The 21,732-nt window shown below is 44.6% G+C and overlaps 1 protein-coding gene across 1 annotated transcript in view; it reads left to right on the top strand.

The window, feature by feature from the left end:
• Window positions 1–21,732, top strand: part of LOC142558323 (putative sodium-dependent multivitamin transporter) — a 129,644-nt gene that overhangs the window by 86,537 nt on the left and 21,375 nt on the right. The window contains exons 8-11 of the mRNA XM_075670470.1: window positions 7,220–7,349; window positions 9,491–9,579; window positions 16,391–16,500; window positions 16,987–17,054. Of these exons, the coding sequence (XP_075526585.1) occupies window positions 7,220–7,349; window positions 9,491–9,579; window positions 16,391–16,500; window positions 16,987–17,054 (397 nt within the window). The remainder of the gene's footprint in view (window positions 1–7,219; window positions 7,350–9,490; window positions 9,580–16,390; window positions 16,501–16,986; window positions 17,055–21,732) is intronic.

The following is a 21,732-nucleotide window of genomic DNA, read 5'->3' as shown; positions in this document are numbered from 1 at the left end:
GAATTTGCTTGTGAAAAACGACCTAGACGAGCCTTGCGGAGAAAGCCGCATGGGAACCATGCACCAACAACTGCAAGCGCACATCGCGATTGTGTTGCCGTACGGTTTCATAAGGATCCACTGACTGTAATAGCTCCTTGATACAATATATAACAAGAAAAGGGCGAGTATTGCACACAGTAAATTGTTTTCTAGGTTCAGAAAACGATATCTGACAACGGTTCAGGGGTCCAGCGAAGTACAATTCAATAGTGAAAAGAAGCTACAAACGCCATCGCGATTCAAATAAGCTAACATTTCGTCCGTTTCTGCATATTCCTGACGCATATAGTGACAGGTCCACGATTTCGTCTTGTTGACTTCGTTGCAGCCGCTAATGACGTCGACGGCGCCGGTTCTGACTGAAGGCGCGTCGCCGTTAGTGACACGGCCACTCTCTGCATTCAGTTTAGAATTCGCCGACTGCCGGCTTTCGGCGGTCTTGCTGGCAAACGACGGGATCTGCCTATCACTCAAATTTCCCTGCGAAATCTCCCTGCGGCTCAGCGACGTGGCCATTCAGTTACAGAGGAGTGAGCGCGGCTACGCTCTGGCGTCACCGGCAGCCTCACCTGATCGCTCGCCACCGATGTCGTCGCTAGGCCTTTTTCTGATCCACTTCGAATCTGTAGCTGATGGCACCTAAGAGCAAAGCGTTGACGCTCCCAAGCAGCAGTGTCTTGTTGCCGTAGTTGCCGCCTTAACGTATCCGTCATCTTGCAGCAGTGGCGTAGCCAGAAATGTCATTCGAGGGGGGGGGGGGGCGCTCACGTTCTAGCACGTCCTGCTCCTTGTAGAATTTGTCGAGGGGTGAAATACATCAATGATGACTGCATTGCCATTACCAAAGATGCTGCAACCAAATTTTTGGGCGCTACGCACTCTCAAGACATATAAAATATGTACTTTTTCATAAGAGAATGTATTGGTATGTCCCAAAAAACTGTGGCAGAAATCATTGATATCAATGCTTCCACCTTCTTTGCCTATTTAAAAAGAAAATACAACTACAAATAAATAATAATAAGAAGAATAATTCTATTATATAGATATTGAAGTATATCAGTTAGAAACCAGCAAAGCAGTGCGTGCCGCTGATATGAAAAACTTGAAGGCCATGAAATTAAGAAGTTGGGGACAAATACTTAAAGAAACATTGTAATTCAGGAACCTTCCTTACACTTTTGTACATGTGTAACTGTCAGGGAAAAATATCAATGACGCTGTCCTTCGTTCCAATTTATTGCGCCGGAGGAGCTGTCACGGTCGTGTATTGTGAGTAATTGCCCCAAAATTATAGTCGCAACAGATAGCGCATATAAAAAGCAGGAGTTCTGCAATATATACATTAGAAATGCGAAGATACAATGGAATATACAAATGAAGATACAGCTTGACAAAAAAGCGTAACTGGAAACCAAGTTCCCTGCATGTATAAACAAAAGCTCGCAACAAGATATGTAAATACACATACAAGTCTCCAACAAATCTACGTATCCAAACAAAAACACTTCGTATATAGCATGAAACAAGGCAAATAAATATGTTGCGCGATCACATGTTCACAGATCACAGAATCCTAAGGCCCGCCCCGCCTCTCTTCCTCCACTCTCCCCGATGCATCGCGCGCAACGGAAGGCAGGGTGCTTCCTCCCCGCTTTTCTCTTTTGCGCGCACAAGGCTGATCCACCATTGTCGTCGGCTAACCTATTCCCCTCGCCCCTACGCTTCACTTGCGCGTACAGCATGTGGCGCGCGGTGACGATGCTATAGCCCTTGAAGTTTGATAAATAAGCGCGAAAAGATACACCGGTCAAGATAACTGAAAATTTAATGACGTTTCGGTTCTCCATACGGGAGCTTTGTTCACAATAAAACCCATCAGAGATGCAACGTATTTAAGTACCTTTCAGTACGTGACGGAAGCAGCGAGTGTACGCCATCGGAAGTGTCCCATCACGCCTATTCAGCGTGTACGGCGTTGGCTGTATGTGCAAGGATTTTAGATGCAGGCTTGACGCAAGCTTCTTTTCCTTGGCCAGGACACATGTATTTGTCCAGTCAACATTGTGGCCTGTGGATTCCACATGTTTAGCAAGGGTAGTTGAGGCCACGTGCCATTTCTTGACATCTCAATCATGCTGTTTCACACGTTTCTTGAAGTCCCCTGTCTCGCCGATATACTAGTAATCACAGTTCTTGCACATCATCCATGGCGTAGACTACACCAGAGTTTCTTAGTTTGCCGGTTGGCACACGCGCAATTTGGCGTCGTACCTGCGCATGATATGAGCGATGGTCTTACTTGTGCCAGGGGCATATGGAATGGCAGCTGACTTCGGAGACGACGTAGAACGCTGTCTTTCAGGGAGTGACACTTTTTTTCCTCACCGAGGACAAAAAGGATGGGGGGTAGCCACAGGTTCTTAAATCTTCACAGATGCTTTCAGCATCACGCGTGCAGTCCTCCTGTCTTGTGCAAATGGTTTTTGCTCGCTGGAACAGCATAACCTTTTGTGTGAGAGCGGATGTACCGAGTTAAAATGCAGGTACCGGCCTGTATGCAAGGGCTTCCTGTAGACGTTGAAAAACATGCAAGAGTCACCGCGCTTCAAGAAACGGTATGCTTCTTGCTCGACAGTAAACTGAATAGCCTGTTCCACGTTGTTAAGGGGAGCAGTGAAGGCAGCGAGTACATCCTTATAAATCATGCAGAAGCAATCATCTACATATCCCAGTTTTCCTGTAGGATCACACGTCAGGCGAGTATAGGTATAGTATCGGCGAGTATAGGTATAGATACAGGTATAGGCGTCACTAACCAGTGCCAGCATCGCTTTTGCGTAGTCACTACTATCAAGCAAAACAGTTGCATTTCCTTCATCAGCCGGAAGAATGATGATGCCTTGATTGCTTCGAAGCCGGTCGATTGCCTTATGTTCCTCTAGCGACAGCGCGGATCTTCTAGAAAGCACGTTAATAACACGTGTGCGACCTTCGTCACGTCTACTAGAGCCGACTTGGCTTACCAGCCTTTTCAACAGCACAAATCAGCTACTTCGTATCTCGTGTGCGCTCTGTGATAAAGTTTAGACCAAGGCTCAGGACCGAGAGTTCCGCTTTGTCAGCTTTATAGGAAGAAATAATGTGTTTAGCCTCTCTTGGAAAACTTCGGGACGTACCGTTTCGGGATTGTCGCAGCCTTTCCAGCTTGGCATGGTGGGGACGTCGTTATTTCGTGTTCTCATGCTTGCTTGAAAGTTAGCATGTAGCTGTATTGCAGCAAATTGGGCTGGGCACAGGAACTCTAGTCGGCGACGGGCATAGAAGGTATCATTTTCCAGCATTTTCCGATATTCTGGCTTGTAGTGATCGTCGTTCAGACTTTGAAATCCCGCAGTCATTTCGCGTTTATTCAACATGTATTTTTTCCGGCCAGACGGGCTGTCGTCAAACTTTCGATTTCAGCTCTTGGAGTTTACACGGAACATGATGGCGACAGCAGGAATGCGCCTGAAGTGTCCATATAATTGCTATCGCAGTAATATAATAAGAGTATCAGAGTCCCTTGGCCGATCACATTCCGTAAAAGTAGCAACAAAATCGAACTTTCCCCATGCGAAAATTCCCTGCGCCGCAACGAAGTCTTTCTTTTGTGGGGCGGGGGCACCGAAGAGAAAAAAAAAACGCGAACGAAAGCATGTTGGCCACAATCGAATGCCTACTTTGGGCACCTCATGAGGCTACCGAAGGAATATCGAAGAAAACGTGAGACGCTTGGTCCACAGAGAACCACACGCATACTGCTCGGTGTCCTACACCGGCGAGACAAAAGAATTTCCTGGAGAGCTTGCAATAGCATTGAAGTGAAGGGGATGCCCTCAAGCGGAGGCGTTGCAATCCATCGAGTCCCCACAGTGATGGCGGTGAGCGACCATTGTTTCTTTTTCTAGACGGCTAGCCAGAAAGCGTCCAAAACTCTGGCAGGCCAAATTCCACTCTGCCAGAGAAAAATAAACGCTCACCAAATTGCGCCGCACGGTGGTTGGAGCAGCACGAGAAAATCGCATGCGCTCTGGCTGACTCTGGCAGCCCGTGAGTAGCGAGGACAAGAAAATTGAAGAGGCTGAATGTGTCCTCGCCAATAAAAGTCAAAGTAAGATATAAATAAGAACGTAGTTACCTTTGCTGGCTTTACTGTCATGACATCAATGGTTTGGTGCAGGTGAAATAAATGTTGATATTCTTTTCTGTGGCATGACGGCGTAAATGAACCGCCACAACGCTTCGTATCATAAGACCTTGCTGCGTGCTTTGCCAACTTGTATGATAGTGTGTTGGTTTGACTTGCCTCGTTGCGTGGTCTGTTGTATGACTAGAAAATTCAATGCACCTTTGGTATGAAATGCTTATAAGAACATTAGACCCACAAAGTTCCGAAACTGACAATCTAAAGCACGACTTAGGAAATGTTAATGCACCTTTCGCATCAGAACTTTATGAGAACTTTTATGAGAGCGTTTATGAGCCCATAAAGTTTCGCAATTTAAATCCATGCGCTCCGTAGATTCTGCGGCCTCCGCGAGATGCCGCGACGAGCCCGCTCTCCAACTAAACGCCATTGAAACTTTGTGCTGGGATAGGGCTCTTTGTCTTGTGTGACTCAAGGTGCATGGGAGTTGCCGCGAAATCCAGCCCGAGTTTGCAATGTTCGCGCCAAAATGTTTTTCCTAGCATAAAAGAGACATTCTAGACAAAAGTCATCTGGCGCCGGATTATTTTGGTCGGCGGTGCACGACGACACGAAAAAATTTCAAGCGGGGGGGGGGGAGTGAAGTTTCATAACCCCCCCCCTGGCAACGCCCCCATCCTGCAGTGGGCACAAAATAGGCTGCTGCTGCTGATGATGATTGCTATTATTATAAATTTCGTCGAAGAAGAAAACATGCCGATATTTGCGGCGCAGTCAACTGCGATGCGAGCACGGATGCGCCGGTTCTTTGTGCGCTGTCGGTAGCCATGCACTGCAACTGAACATGCATCGCGACTCACGTTGGTGCTTTACGCTTCACCGTGAACGTGGTTTTGATAAAATAAGCATTGTGCTTCACTTTAATCTAGCGGACACCATTTTGCCTGGAATAGAAGCTGCATAACCAATGCTGCCGCCGCCCGTCGCGGCAATGCGCCTGTGCAGCATAGATTCGCTATTTCTGTTGACCCTTTATGTTAGCTGCAATATTGTACGATGAGCATTGTCATTTCCTTCCGTTTAATTTGGTCACCAGGCACTCTAGAAGACGCAACACGCCGCTGGAAACCCGTGGGTGGGCATTTCTACGCCGACTGACACTAATCGGGCTGGTGCTCTCGAAACAATTACGGCTGTATATAATCTTGAACTAAAAACACGTATGCATCTTTGAACTAGAAGCGCTGCCATTTTCGTTTTTACTAAAATAAGATGTAGGGGCATAATTTGCAACGCCGGAGAAGCTCTAGAAACAGATGAGGCGTGCAATCGCTCCTGCCAGGATCCAGCGTCGCCGTAGTTCACGCTCGTAGTTTTTACCGGGAATAACATAATGATAGGGCTATGTTACAACTTTTCTAGTTGTGGAAATTAATCACGCAGGAATTATGACTTTAAAGCCATCTTTTTTTCTTTTGCACGGCTTTTGTCCCTCGCCCGCCGTATCCCCGCTTGATAATTTCTTCTGTTTTTATGCCTGAACAATGCGCGCGTTGTCTACAAAGGCATGCTGTGTGCCATCTTGCACCTTCAGCGCTGGTACTTCATATGGTGCCAATTAAGGGCGCCCATTTTACCAGACGTAGTGCAAGCAAACACTAGATATAGTGCGAATTAAGTTGGTCCGTTGTGGCGAAGATACCGCAAATAAAACAGATAGAGTGCACATTAAGGTTGCCCGGTTCACCACCATCGGACATGGTTCAAACGAGCACCGCAACTTGTGTGAATTAAGAAAGCAAGTGATGCTTCATTAAGTGAAACAACAGAGAAATCACGTGACAAGGACGAAAGACGGGACGGGGACTAGTAATGCAAGTGAGCGTGAACAAGAGCTCCAGTGCCAATGCGCCGTAGTTGTCTCACCGTCGTCGTCATTATGTTGTCGTATTTTATTCGCCTTCCTTCCATTGTGAGCGTTCCTACGTTGTCATTTCATCGGCATCTATCCGCCATTTTCACCCTGTCACTGACACCGCTTGTCATATCGTAGTCATCATTATACCATGTTCGAGCTGTCGTCGTCATTGCGCCATAATCAGTCCGTAGCCCCCATTCCGTCGTCGTCATCGCGTCGTCATCGCAAGGTGGCCATTAGGCAGTCATCATCGTTCCATCGATGTCATTTTCTCGTAGTGATTCCAGTGCCATCATGTCGTTGTCTTTTCGCCATGGTCGTCACACAGACGTCATCATACATTGTCGCGATGCGGTCGTCGTCATTCCAACTACGCCATTCTCTTTGTCACCGCATCATCGTCAGACCAGCTTCGTCATCTCGCGGTCATCGTGCAGTCACCGTAATATCATCGTCCTGAGTGCAACGTTGTCATCCATTCCATGTTCGTAATACAGTCGCAGTCACACGAATTATCACTCTTGCCTTGTCCTCCGATGGTCATTATGCTCATTATGCCCTTTTGGTAGTCCTATCGCGGTCACTTTGTCGCAGTGATTCCAGCGTTGTGGCGCCTTTGTCCTCATGCCTTCGTTGTCATTTTATCGTCAACATACCGTCACTTTCAGCTTCAGGATGTCGGGATCCTTCCGTTGTTGTCGTACGTGTCATGTACATGATGGGCACGACAACAAAACTTGTAGCAGTGCACCAAGTTTATGCTTATTGAGGCGGTACCCAGTAGAAATGTACATCCGGGTTGCGTGGTCTCTACTTGCAAATGATCGCTAAATCGCAACAGCTTTCTGCAGAAACTCCAATGCATAACTTAAGCTTTACCTTCGCCTAAACCAATGGCCCCAGCGCGTGGGGTGGGCAGATTTTGGTTGCCTATACAGCTTAACTGACTGCCTCACCCCCCCAAACCTCCCACAACACCAAACACAACACCTACGCTAGCTGCCTGATGCTGGAAATGAGGTTGAGATTCTGGCCTATATAGGAGTCTACGTGCGGGCTGCTGTTGGCAGGGTTGTATGGGCCGGCACCTCCATGTTGGCGTTCTTCATCTTGTCAACGACCCTCACGGGCCTGGCGCTGACCTACTGGTACAGAGACTGCGATCCAATGCTGACAGGAGACATCACGCGTTACGATCAGGTGAGCCGTGTCTCTCGTAGGGCCTATATTTCTATGCTTTAGGGCATCAACTACGAGCGAACATAGTATAGGCAGTGAGACACAAAATCGCGCGACATTAAACAAAAAGCGTTGCTCCCGCTCACCTAGCCATTTATCGCGTAAACAGTGGGCATGTTGTTGATTTTTGTAGTCATGAAATAACTACAAAACATACGTGGGGTCCTTATTAGGCAAGGATATTCTTCTCATTTGATCAAATTTGATTTGTTGTCATAGGTTGCAGTGGTTGGCCAGTATTTGTGGTAACAAAGGCTTAACGTCATGGCGAACAGCGAGAATAGGCGAAAATTATTTTGCGCAATACGGGTACTTATGTCTGTCTATAAAGGTCATAGGATGTACAAAAGTAGCCGATATGCGCAGTAGGTATTTGTAGAACAAATAGAAAATGTAAAAAATTTAAAGAGGCTTTAGTACCAGTAGCTAGTAGGGTTGACTATCGTCGGTGAGCAAGAATTTCAATCTTCATACCATATTTGAAAAAGCTTGTGTGCCTACAATAAAATTTCAGTTTGTATGGGACGATCGTTGAAGGAAGCTGGAGCACATACACATTTTAGTTTGTCATGAGTTTGCGGCGTGTGTTTTCTTATTTACTTCCTTATTTCCTTATTTTGACGCTGAATTCTACCTCGTGAGCCCGCGCCATTCAGAGTTGCTGCATAACAATCTAGACAACATGTAAAACGCAAGAGCTCAGTTTGTGATCAGGGATAACTGCAGTATCGCGTTTCGATAACCCCCTGCTTTACCACTGAGGTTGTGCGCGGGCGCACTGCGGACCCACCAACGGCGACAGGTGGTGTAGGACGCTTTCATACTGTTGCCGATGAGCTGCGCAATCTTGTGATCGCGTCATAGTTCTAGTAACAGTTGGATAAAGCAACCTGGTGCTCACTGACTTTCCCACTCTGGCATTACACCCTAGGCAGTATTTATCCGACACAAGTTGTGGCCTTGTGCCAGTCCTTCTGTGTCTAAGCCAGCTCAGTGAGTCACGCTGTACATAAGCCTGCATTCTAACTGTAGTTTCTTATCACGTGAAAAGACCGCAGGTGTTACTAGCCATGCGGTCACACATTCGATATCAAAATCAGCTAATAAATTGCAATAAATCAGTTTTAACTCCTACAGTGCTTTTCAAAGCATCATTGCTTTTTGCCGGCAGATGAAAGTCTATTATGGTTAAAGGAAACCTAATCGTAACACCCATTTCCGAATTTCACGGACACGCCACTGTGCTTAGGTGTCAGTGTCACGTCGCGAATGCTATGGCATTTTCATGTACTTGCCTGTGTTTTTGCAAGTTGCTAGAAGTTGCTTGGGTGGAGTACTTGCGTGATTCCTTTTGCGTGCAGTTTACACCTTGCCTGCTTCTGAGCATCTCCCTGTCTTTGCCACCCCGTTTCCCTCTCTTAAATGGCTGCGAGTGGGCGTTGCTGACTTCCGCCGACCTTAAGACTTACCCCTTTAGAATATGTAGCCTGCAGTTTTCGAACCTACCTGAAAGAGCAACAGCAGCAATATTTTTTGACCACGTAAAAAGCCTAATTATAGGTCGCGTAGATACGTAGCAGTCCCCACGCAAAATTTTACGTTTTTTATACGAGTGAATGCTTTACAAAAATCATAATTATAGATGTTCATATATTTAGGCTCACTGAAGCGCCATCACCACGCGCCGAAAGTGACGCGAGACCCAGAACATTGAAGAACTGCATGGCACCTCGGTATGACATTCAAGATAAGGCGCAGCACCCGGCTGCCAGCGACAAGAATGATGACTATGGTAGGTGACGCGCTCAAATTCAAACTTTATACGCTACGCAGTAATTGCGCACGTCGTCTGCTTAGGAGGCGTACAAAGGCTGGTATTATAAAATTTGGACAACTACCATTCCTAGAGCTTTTCTAAGATTCCTTGGATAGCATCACACTTCTCAAGCATAATCAAATCAGACTGAAATTACCTGGTTCCCCGTTTGGCACTTAAATTGTAACGTCACTTTAGTGCACCTAGAACACCCAGAGTTCTGCGTAAGAACTTCGCTTTTAGGAGAGAGAGTTGCTTATGGCCCTCTTCGTTTAATGTTTTCCAGATGGTTCCCTTCTACGTAGGCGAAAGCCTAGCGAACGTCGCCGGTCTCGGAGGGCTATTTCTCTCCGGTCTGGTGGGAGCGTCCATCAGGTACCGTATGCAATAATTCTCAAGGAATTCCTTAAGATAACGAAGGAGACGTGAGATTTCTTGCGTAATACGAAAGTTGTTGGTTTGGCTCCCACCAGCGGCAAGTTGGTTTTTCGACCACTTTCCTTCGCATTTATCATTTCTACACTTCCAATGAAAATACAGATCCCTTCACCTATGTTATCCATGGCTTCGTGAGCTGTGGACTTCTTATCATTGCGAATAACAAAAATTGGGCCCATTGTGCGCCCAGGCAAATTACGGACCGTGGGATTATTGTAACAAATTTTTCTAGTGCGTTTCCTTCTCAGGCTCACCATGACTGCCAGTACGACTCCGCCACCGTCATTACCAGATGCTCTAGTTATATTACCGCATCTGAGGCAACGTTAAGCTGTTGGAATCTATATCTATTTACTCTATTGGCGTCAAATTTACCTAACCAACGACGCAAGTATGGGGCGGTAAACCACAGTTTCGTTTAGAAAGCCCAATCAAACGTGCTCCTCGTTTGCAGGAGGTCAGTTTTTTGCTTTCAAAGCGAAGACCATTGCCTATGTAGACCAGCTTTTGTTATCTAACTGGCTGAATAGAGGCGTGGAGCACGCTCAAGCTTAGATGGTTTTGATGATGCCCAGCCTGCACAGTGAAAGTAAATAACCGGATGAAGAGGGTGGTTCCAGCGTCTTCGATTGGTCTGCTTCCCCTTAGCTTGCGGTGGCTGCTCGAAAATTGCGGTGGCGTGCAGCAAAAAAACTAAAAAGTCAGCCATAACGGGTCCTGTGCGAAGAAGACTTGCCAGAGCGACGCCGTCTATATGCCGAAAGGGCTCAGTAACATTATACTGCCACTCGAAATTTTTTAATGCGAAGGCATTATATGCCCCAAGACGCGGAAAATCCGGCATCCGTTGTAATCATTCGACAGTACGAAAACCCATGTGACCGAGTGATGAAGTCACGTTCCCGTCGCTGGTCATTCTGCGGCTGGCTCTACAAAATCCCACAGTGAAAAGTCACGGCGACGGACGGACACTATGGCCCACTCCCAAAACTGGATTAAGGTGGACTAAAATGGAATAAGGTGAAAAAGGTAGATTTAAATAGATTAAGGCGCCCTAAGGCTGGTACAAATTATAGCAAAGTGGAATAATGTCGAACTTTAATATAGGTTTATAATTTAGAAAAATCCTTATACTTTCACATTCCACTCACGTAAGAATACTTAAGTGAGTGTCACTTTGTATTACACGCAAATAAATCCGTGCTCCCCGGCAGCTCCGAGTAACCAGTGCCAGAGCGATCGACGGGAAACCATCTTTTATTTCTTTCGGAATGGGGAAGCCTGCAGCTATTTAGAAAAAAAACAACTTTTTTTGTCATACTAATGGTCCTTGAAGGCGTACGTGTCACCATGACGCGGTGAATTTTGACGGTTTTCTGACGTCGCCTTACAGACAGGCGAAGTGTGCGGAGCCCGAAAGCGTTTGACTATGGCAGAGGGCTAACTGCGAAATAGGCTTCGAATCAGGCATAATTATTTTTATTTCGTTTGTTCTAATCATGCATAATCATCCTGCATACATCTGATCGCATGAGGTGATGTCACGTGACAAACAGGCGATGTATGGGTGGCCCAAAAATATTTTGACTAATCGTGGAAGACATTGCACAATTGAAAAACAAAAGTACGGAATAGCTTTACGTTATATCGCACCAGGATCAGCAGATAGTGAGCGGTGAACGATACAAAGGAATACAATTGAGCAGATACAGGGGTCGCTCGATTCCCTTGCTGTTAAATATGTATGGGTGCCGTCCACTGTAACTGCGAACCGGATAGCAGTCGGCGAGCTTGGCACGCAAGTAGATACACTCTCTTCTAAGATTGTTGCTCAGGCTGAGCTGCTTGAGAAGTTTGGCTCTGAACTTAGCGAATTAGAGCAATACAGTCAACGCTGCAATTTTGAGATTCATGGCCTGCAATATAACCCCAACGAGGATTTGCCTTCCTTCTTGTCAGGACTGGCGGCGAAGCTGAACGTTTCCGAATTCAAACCGACCGATGTTTCTGCCGTTCACCGACTTCCCGCACGCAGCAATACCATTCCTGTAATCCTTGTGCAGATGCACACTGTCTCGGCCAAACAGTAATGGCTCGCTGCACGAGGAATCCTACGTGAACTTGCTCATGATAGTTCCTTTCGCGGCTTTACTTCAACGATAATCTTTCGCGTGCCCAACGGGAGCTGTATCGGCTGGCAAGGCAGAAAGGCAAAGAAAAAAAATTTAAATTCGTTTGGACCAAAAACGGCAAGATACTGGCTAAGAGGGATGAAGATGCACTTATTGTCTATAACAATAAGGCATCTGATCTTGAGACCATTGCATGAGCATGAACAAAAATGCCTTCAAGACATGTACTAATCTGAACGAGGTTTGTAGTTTCTCTCCAAATTCTAACGGTTGCGCCTTCGGTGCTGTTCACGTCAACATTCGCAGTGTTAGAAAACAGTGGGACTATTTTCAGGCCTTAATTACCCCCTTGAAGCCCTATTTCGATGCGATCGCGATTAGCGAGATTAACATTCCGTCCGCCTGCATCAATCAGTATCAGGTAATTGGATACCAAGTTTTTTCATACAGTAGGTCAATTAAGAGCGGAGGAGGCGTGGCAGTTTTCAGGTGAGACACATGGGCGACAACTGAGCTGACTTTCTCGTTTTCCTAAGCTGAAATTGTGGCAGTGCGTCTTTGTGCACCTTCCTTGTCACTAATTCTGTTTGCGGTTTATCGCCCACCGTGTTGCAACGGTCGTATATTCCTGAATGAACTGGATGTCGCCCTGGCCTCGATGTCATCAACGGACCATCTTTGCCTAATTTGAGATGTCAACATAGATACGCTATGCCCTTCAGCGACGACATTTAGTAATTATTTGGACGTCATTTCCAAATGGGGGGCTTGCAAAACAGAATCTGTGAACCTAGGCGCGACGAATTCCTTGCAGGTCATCTTATCACGTCTTGCGTAAATCATATAAATATAAGTGCACATAACTTGAGTGTCAAATCTGCCGTTATTACAGCGAAACTTGCTGATCATTACATGGTCTGCTGCTCTCTAACAGACGACACTACTCACTTGGTCGCTCCAAACGAAGTCAAACAAATGACAATTGTTGACACCTTGGCTTTCGAGAAATTTGTAATGAATCACGACTGGCATAACTTTTTGATGATTATTCCTCCAGGTGACGCCTATGACAACTTTGTAACACTGTTCACCGATTTCTGGCCTGAAGCTACACGGGTCTGTAAAATTAAACAACGTAACTTTCACCAAAAATGGATGTCGACAGAAATACTCGCGGCAATAAAAGCAAAGGACTTGTTATGGGTTCAAACAAAGAGAAGTCCTAATTGTACTGCTTTGCGGCCTTGGTTCAAAGAGCTTCGAAATAAGGTCAATGCTGTGATACGTCTAGCAAAACGTAATAACATACTAGCAAAATTCACGGACGCTCGTTGTGACAGCAGGAAAACATGGTCCCTAATTAACGATATTAGAGGTGGTGATGTAAACGCTAATCGCCATGTTGATCTGATGTCTCGTTTTTCTTCAAACGGTACTGCCACCGCTAATGATTTTAACTCATTTTTATTCAACAGTGTCTGGTGTAGCGAGACCTCATCCAGATATTTGCACATTGCAAACTAGCATTTCAGAATCCGCCTTGCTTCCCATGTTTTCGGAACATGATCTGAAATCAATCCTTTTCAGTCTAAAATCAAATAAGTCTCCAGGAATTGATGGTATTTAAATATTAGAGCTGCGCAGAACCTTCGGAGCAATAAAAGATGTGCTACTACTCATTTTAAACAACAATATTACCACTGGTATAATTCCCGATAACTTGAAAAATGCGCTGGTCATTCCTCTTTTTAAAAGTGGCGCACGCAACAATATCGAAAACTACCGGCCTATTTCAATCCTTTCATGCATTGGGCAGATATTGGAAAAACACCTGCTCAAGACAATGAGCAGCTTTTTTAAAAAATCATGGCGTGTTATCTCCTAGCCAGTATGGCTTTGTGCCGACTCGGGGTACGCAGTTGCTGCTTTAAGATTTTTCCGATACACTAAACTCTGCGTTTGAACGCTATCAGATTGCTTGTGCACTGTTTCGCGACGTCCGCAAAGCGTTTGACAGCGTCTGTCATAGTATACTACTAACCAAAGTTTCTTTGCTAGGCTTTCGGGCTGCGTTTTTGCGGCTTCTCAAAAACTCATTACCTATTCTGTCCCAGCAATGTTTAATTTAATTTCCCAAATACCTTGGTCTTTATCTCACGGGCACCAGCTTGTGTCTATTGGAAAATTTCGTAACAACCTGACCGAAATTAAAGCTGGCGTCCCCCAAGGTTTAATTTTAAGTCCGTTATTATTTAATTTATATTTTAACGATTTATCTAATGTTGTGAACGTCAAATTATATCAGTATGCTGATGACACTGTCCTTGTGTTACACGCTCGAAGTTACACTGACACCATCTCTTCTTTACAAATGGCAACAACAAAAGTGATGGACTGGTTTCGGAATAATGTAGTCCGTATCAATGCGTCCAAAACTCAACTAATCTGTTTCCACAACCCTGTCAAGCAAGTTACCATATCGTCCCCATTATATTTGCACACATCACATGGCAATCCCTGCTTGTGTGACCCTGTACAATACACTTGTTCAATTAAATACCTTGGTCTTTTCTTGACAGTGATTTATCCTGAAACTCCCATTTCGCATATATTTGTCAAAAAGTTCGCGCAGTATTTCGTGTTTTGTATATTACTAAATTGTACATGCCATTGTCTGTCCGAAAGCTTGTAGTATATTCCGTATGCTACAGTGTAATCCGGTATGGGATATCTACATATGGTCACGGCGCTCAACATTTGGTAAACCGGATCAACTCCGTCCTTCGTAGCAATCTGAAGCATGTTGCTTATGATGTCCTCCGCCCCCTCAAATCTGGTGTGTTCAAAACTTTGTCTTTACCTGATTTCAATTCTTTGCTGCTAGAAACTGTTGTCTTAAAGCATTTTTGGATAAGCCAGTATAAAATTCCTTATGCGCCAGTTCGTTGCCTCAGACCAAAGAATCCGTATCTTACCCCCCGCTATAAGACGAGATGTGGTCGAAGACTCCGTAACTATTACGTCCCAGCAATGTTTAATATACTTTCCCAAAGCATAGAAGATGTGAAGACGAAATATGGTCTCAGAAAGGCTCTTAGACACATTAATGCACGATCGAAAGCCTTTCATGTGTGTGTGTGTGTGTTTTTTTTCTCACTGTTGTCTGCAATCTAATAAGGTATTACTTATGGCTCTGTCGCTGTCTGCCAGGCACTGCCGTTCAAGCCCACTGCGGCTTCGACAGGCCCGATTCTTCCATTGTATGATTCTCAAGTCATCAATAAAGTATTATTATTATTATTATTATTATTATTATTATTATTATTAATAATAATAATAAAACCAATATATTACACCAGCCATCGCCTTCTAAGTCTCAAATACTATTATTTGGCTCATTGTTAAATTTCTGTAACGCGAATAGATTTGTTAGCCTCTTTTGGCCACTTTAGTGGTTGGTGATCGATGGTAGGGGATAAGGTTCAGCAACTTAAGCAATAAGCAGTTCGCAACAAATGAAGCAGTTCGATCACCTTTTTTGCTTACTCCTCGCTCCCTCGTTCATTCGTCCGGGTTATTCGGTTATGCTGACAACCGTCATGAAGGTACCAGCAGAATCTTTTACATCCCGCTGCAACTGAAAATCTCTTACAAATCATTCAAATACACTTTGAACACTTCTAGTAGTCTTCTTATGAAATTAGTTTTGTTGCGATTGCCCTTGTCAATGGAACCTCTTTGACAAACCGACCACGACACGTTTGTTTTCTGGCCGCTTTAGGCTGGACGTGTTCAGCGCTATTATTTCCCAGAGGTGCGTTGCTAGTTAGTGACCGTAACCATGGCAAAACTAACGTTACTAGTTATGTCGATCACATCTACAGCAATTACCGCTTGCTGCATGAATGAAAACATGGCGTAGCACAATGCTTACTTTGGCATACCCTGGTCGATATGCAGATATAAACGCAGTATTAAAATGAAGAAAACAAAGAGACGTAGAGAATCAGGCAAGACTGCTCTGGCACTGCTCGGCAGGCAGAAGCCGCTAGGACGTCCACAGGGCTCGAAATCACATGACAAAATCAGATTACAGAGGAACAATCCCAGGAGAGGTGAAGACAAATGTTAACGGGAAGTTGAGGCTCGACTGTTGATGTACAGCTTTCTCCGTGCACTAAGTATGCTCACCAAATGTTTGACCATGTCGGAGTTGTTCTGGACACATCCTGCTGCAACGGCACTCGGCCAATTTGAATAAATAAGTGAATGAGATCTCAAGCAATACCATGAGTGACGTGCACTGCTTTTACAAACGCACCGGACCGAACATTTCCGTGTGACTGCAAAACTATGGGTGATCGGCGTTCGACTTTCCAGAATGTCTCCAAAATATGTAAATATATGTTTGCGCGCTGTTTAGTCTTTCGATCCCGTGCAGTAATCTGTCACTAGAACCACAAGTTCCCCAATCACCACTAAATTGAAAAATCATGCGCTATCAAAATATGGCAAGTCTATGAGGAAGCTTCGCGCTATAATCTAGCGTGACGTAGATAGTGAAGGCATGAGCGTCACTACTCTCGCTGCAACAATGCTCTGTTCCCTCATTCCAGCACGGTTTCTTCAGTGGTGAACTCACATGCTGCCACATTCTACGTTGACATTGTCTCCCCGAACGTAGACCTGGGTAGAACACAAGCGGTCTGGGCCACACATTTTTTAGGTAAGTGACTACTGTATAATTTACATAAATTTTCAAGTATAATTAACTTTATGTTCACTGTAAAGAATATACCACGTTATATTGTTTTTTGATATCGTCTGTTCAGCATGTGGAGTAAGTGGCAACAAATGAAATAAATATGTGGATGATAAACAAGGTTGAGGCTCCGAGAAAGATTAAGTGTGCTATAAGGGGTTGATAAAAAAAAAACTGATAACAAACGGCCCATGCATTTGGAGATATCCGAGAAAGCACAGCGCTAAGGCATGGAGTTGCGCTCAAAGAAATAAATTAAAAATTATTTCGAATTTTTGATGTTGAAGATCTATTGCGTAAGATTAGTTAAAAAATTATTTCTTTACTTATTTTTGATGTTGAAGTTCTATTTCGAGTGATGCTTGTGAAATATTGACAAACACGAGTCACAAATTTACATCTCTGTGCTTTATCTCTTTTCCCGCACCTCCAATATACCCCAACTCGCAGAATTCGGCAGCGGTGCGCTGATGACAGCGCTTGCAGTAGTGGTGCCTCACGTGGGGACTGCGACACGGGTGAGAGAGCGAGCATGTAGTTATAGAACGTAGATTGTTCACGTGTGATTTTAGAGGTATTGCTTGTTTACTAATAGCACAGTAACTGCAGTAAAGAAACAATCAGCAGCGCATTGGGCCTGCCGCCATTCAATTGGGCCTGTCAGTATCGCCTCGAATATAATTGCTACTCTGTTCTCCTAAATAAATCACTCTACGACATTTGGTGGAGGTTGCTGCAATCCCACGACTCATGCTGGAACTCTGCAGCCGGACAGTGTCTTTTCTTTCAACCGACACCACGACTGACTCTACCGAAAAGCGGCCAGCACTTCACGCCGTTCCCATCACGTGCGGCGCTGTCCACCGGCAGCGGAACCCTCCTCTCTTCAGGGGAGTAGGCGAAACTGATGTGGAAGATTGACTCTACTTAAGAGGGCGTTAGTGCCAACATCAAGTGGTACAATGAAATGAAGCTAAATATGGTCATATATTATCCTGCTGACGGTACGAATCATGAACGTGACATTCAAATCCTGTCCTCCTTCAAGTCAGGATTCGCGGAAGTCTTCTCGGTACTACGAAAACTCCGTGCGGAATAGCGCTTACGCCAACGCGCTCGATAATCCGGTGAGACCCACACAAGGTGCACAGATGATGTCGTGGACATTTCTGTCCAGTTCAATTCTTCGATGAGCGAAGTGTACACTATCTAATATATCCACAAAGGCGTCGAGGACGCCCAATTTCATATGCTTCTCGCGCGGAACCTAACCCCTTTTACTGTGTCGTCGCTCTCTGCCAGAACTTCGTGGAACTGCACCGACAAAGGGTCCTTGCACGCAGCGCTGTCTCATCTACTGACTCCCTCTCGGGCCTGACTCTTGGCTCCAGCCTCGCGGCTGATTCATCCTTGTCCATCCAGTTCAAGGACTTTATTCTTGAAGAGCTGGCGCGCTGACTGTCTGCGCTCCCTCTCGGCGATCAACCTCGACAGCTGGATCCATTTCTGGCTGCTCCAGTCAGGAGGGTAATTGGCGACGAACTTGCCTCTCTCGCTACCAGTCGGTCACACTGCCCTCCTGTGGATGTACCTCTGACCTACACCGGACTCGCAGTAGGACCCATGCCACCGACATTCGCGTTTCCTGCGGCTATGCGCCTCCAAACGACCTTCTTCCAACCCCCCCCCCCCACACGGCGTCGCAACGGACTTCACCTCGAAACGAGATCGCCCAAAATCTGTGGCGCACGTTCGACAACTGGCCAATTTGCTTCACCTGGGTTTGCTAGCCGTGTTCTATGCTTCTGCATTCGTCACATGGAGCCTTCTGATCAGGTTCCCGCAACGCCTGGATACTCCGATCAATACAGTGTTGTCATGGTACAAACAGACTCCTCGCTGTCTGCTGAACGCCTTCTCGGCGGACATCGTTCCCGTCACCACGTCATGGCTCACTTTCTTTCTTAGGTCGTTGGCAGTCAGCTATTGATGGTAACTAGCTCCTGGAGGCGCGAACTGCAAGCTTTGCTATCCTGCAATGCCTGCAGAGTAAATACGCTCTTTAATGGACGTGACCATTGAAGGATTCAGCACAAGTGTGGTTATTGGCACCTGGGCTACGATTTCTGCCATAAACAAGAAGCTTTGTCGCAAACTTCATAACGTCAGAACCCCGCTGTCTGGTATACTGCTGGACACAGCAAGCACGCAACACATATCACTGCTGGCTGAATGCACCACTAGGGCGGTCAGTCACGCCATCACCTGTCAACGATTTCGTCGTATTGTGTACCCCGCAACTTTGGCTGCTCACCATCGTCAAAATGGCTTATCAAGAGCTTGCTGTCCCGCATCTCATTGCTAAGCAGGATGCATCGGCTACGGCTGTTTTGCCTCTTAATGCACGCTCTGCATGCAAGAAGAGGGACGATTTACTTTTAAGTTTAATGTTATCATGATATCGGAAACATGGTACTACAGTAACTGTGCTATGTTGACTTTACAAGGCTATCTCCGCTGTTTGATTAATCGGCCCAGCAAAAAAGGCGGTGGTGTTGCACTTGTTGAAAGCTATGCAAAATATGAAATAGTACCAGATTATACGACAGTAGCAGGTGACTACGAAATACTCACTGTAAAGATTAAAAGCAGGATAATATATCTGGTGTACCGCCCACCGAGCAGCAATGTTGTCACTTTTCTAGATTTTTTAATCCGTCCTAGATTATGTAAGCGAGAACAATTTAAAGCTTGTGTGTGGCGGCGGTCTTAATATAGATGCACTTAAACAGAGTAACTCATCTTTCCAACTGAACACGTGCCTCCAGTCTGCAGGTTTTCTAAATACAATCCCCACAGCAACACGCATTACAAGTCATACATCTTCTTTACGTGACTTATTCATTCTTGATATTTCTACTACTGTATGCAACACAGGCACATTGGTGTCTGACATAAGCGACCACTGCCCTATATTTTTAATCTACACCGATGACTCTAAGAAAACAGCTGATGCCTGTCAACAATTCACTTATCAGCATATAACATAAACAGGTTTAGAACAGTTCAAGAATGACGTTATGAATCACAATTGCTTACATGTTTGAACAAAACAGATGCAAATAAGACATAAACGAATTCATTAGAACTTTTACCCCTGTGTACGCCAGCAATTTTCTAATGAGGACAGCTAAATATTCCAAAAAAGTTAGAAAGCCTTGGGTTGCTTATGAGCTTGCAAAAATGATAAAAACAAAAAATGATCTCTATCATTCCTTCTTGCGCACGCGGTGTGAATTAGCATTACAAACATTCAAAACATTTAGAAACAGGCTAAATGCTCAACTAAGAAAAGCAAAGGCGGTGTACTACGAGGACTTATTTACAAATGTTTTAAGAGAACGCCCAGAAATTACGTGGCAAACGATTAATCTTGTTCTAGGTCGCCGCAAGGACGATGCGCACCTGACATCGATGAAGCTGGGCTCACGTGAGATAACAGACACAACGTTTCCGACTACTTTAGCCACCACTTCGTAGCTGCACAAAGCAATATACCTGAAGGCAATGATAGCATAGGGGTGGCTTGTCATAGCGATGCTGTTCGCGTAAGCTCATTCTTTGGGCCTACTGATGAATATGAAGTATACAGTGTATATATGGGGCTGAAAAACAGTAAAGCTTTAGATGTAAATGATTTGTAGATTAAACCTATAAAACATGTTTTGCAATTTATTGTACCCCCGCTTGTGCACATTTACAACTTAATTTTAGAGACTACAGTTATTTCAGATGCAATGAAACACGCGAAAGTTTCGTTTATTTATAAAGGTGGTCATCGAAATACTGTGTTCTAACTATCGACCGATATCGGTGCTCCCAATTTTTTCAAAAGGAATGCAAAAGCTTATTTTTGCTCGAATGACGGAATCTTTCAATAAAAAGGGTGTGCTTACTGATTCAGGGTGCGAATTTCGGAAAAACAGGTCCACAGGAATGACTCTTCTTCCGCTGAAGGAATACGTTCTGGAGAGCTTTGAAAATAACTACTACACAGTCGGCATTTTTATAGACTTTAGTAAAGCTTTTGACAGCCTCAATCACAAGATCCTTATTCGGAAGTTTTTTTGTATGGAATTCGTGGGAATCCGCAATGAATGACTTAAATCATATCGGAAACATCGACGTCACCCCCCCCCCCCGTACGTTCCTATTAATAAGCATAACACGTCCCTCTTAAGTAGTGTATGTAGTGTGCCTCAAGGAAGTATTCTTGGGCCACTTTCTTTTAATGTCTTTATAAATGATATCGTAACCATAAACAGTGAGGTTCAATTCATTATGTACGCGGAAGATTGCACATTGTGTGTCTCAGGTCCTGATGCGAATGAACTTGTGCAAAAATATAATAAAATTATGGCAAGTTTGTCCGATTGGACGCAGACAAATAAGCTCAAAGTAAATTCAAGGAAAATGAAAGTTCTAATATTTTGCTAAAAAAATAAACCACTTAACATTAATCATGCTATTTATTTTCAACGCCAACGCATTGAACTGGTTGAAGAATTTAGAAATCTTGGTATATTTTTCTTGCAATTTACGTTGGGATGCCCATATCAAACATCTCTGCGGTTACCGGTGCTATGGCGCGTTGCCGCGCATTTCTACCTACGAGAGCAAAACTTCAGATATACTATGGTCTCTTCATATCGTATATAAATTACTCTTACCTTGTCTAGGCTACAACATCTAAATCTAACTTGCAAAAGCTCGTAATGCTTCAAAAGAAAATCGTTCTGTATATAGAGAGCGTTAATCGGCTTTCACCAACAGATAATATATTTCTCAAATACAGACTAAACCGCGTAGATAAATTATACGAACATATTTTACTAGAAACTATTTACTTCTCATCCGAATATGTTAAGAATTATTTTACATCGCTTGCTCAGCTAGAACTCTGCACTCACACGAAACATACTACACGAAACCGAGGTGTGGAAGGTACCATGGTTTCGAGACAATTACAGCCTCCAGTCCTTAACAAATAATGTACCGACTGTACTAAACAAATATAAGCACACAGCTACGCTAAATAAAAATGGTTTGCGTGACCACTTTCTTTCTTTATAGTGACACTTTAGTATATTGCATTCAAGTGTAATATGTCATTTTCATGCATACGTGCGATGTGTA

Source organism: Dermacentor variabilis, chromosome 9 (genome assembly GCF_050947875.1).
Source record: "Dermacentor variabilis isolate Ectoservices chromosome 9, ASM5094787v1, whole genome shotgun sequence".
NCBI lineage: Eukaryota > Metazoa > Arthropoda > Arachnida > Ixodida > Ixodidae > Dermacentor > Dermacentor variabilis.
The sequence above is the reverse complement of the archived record's forward strand: the minus strand, read 5'-3'. Positions and strand labels throughout refer to the sequence as shown.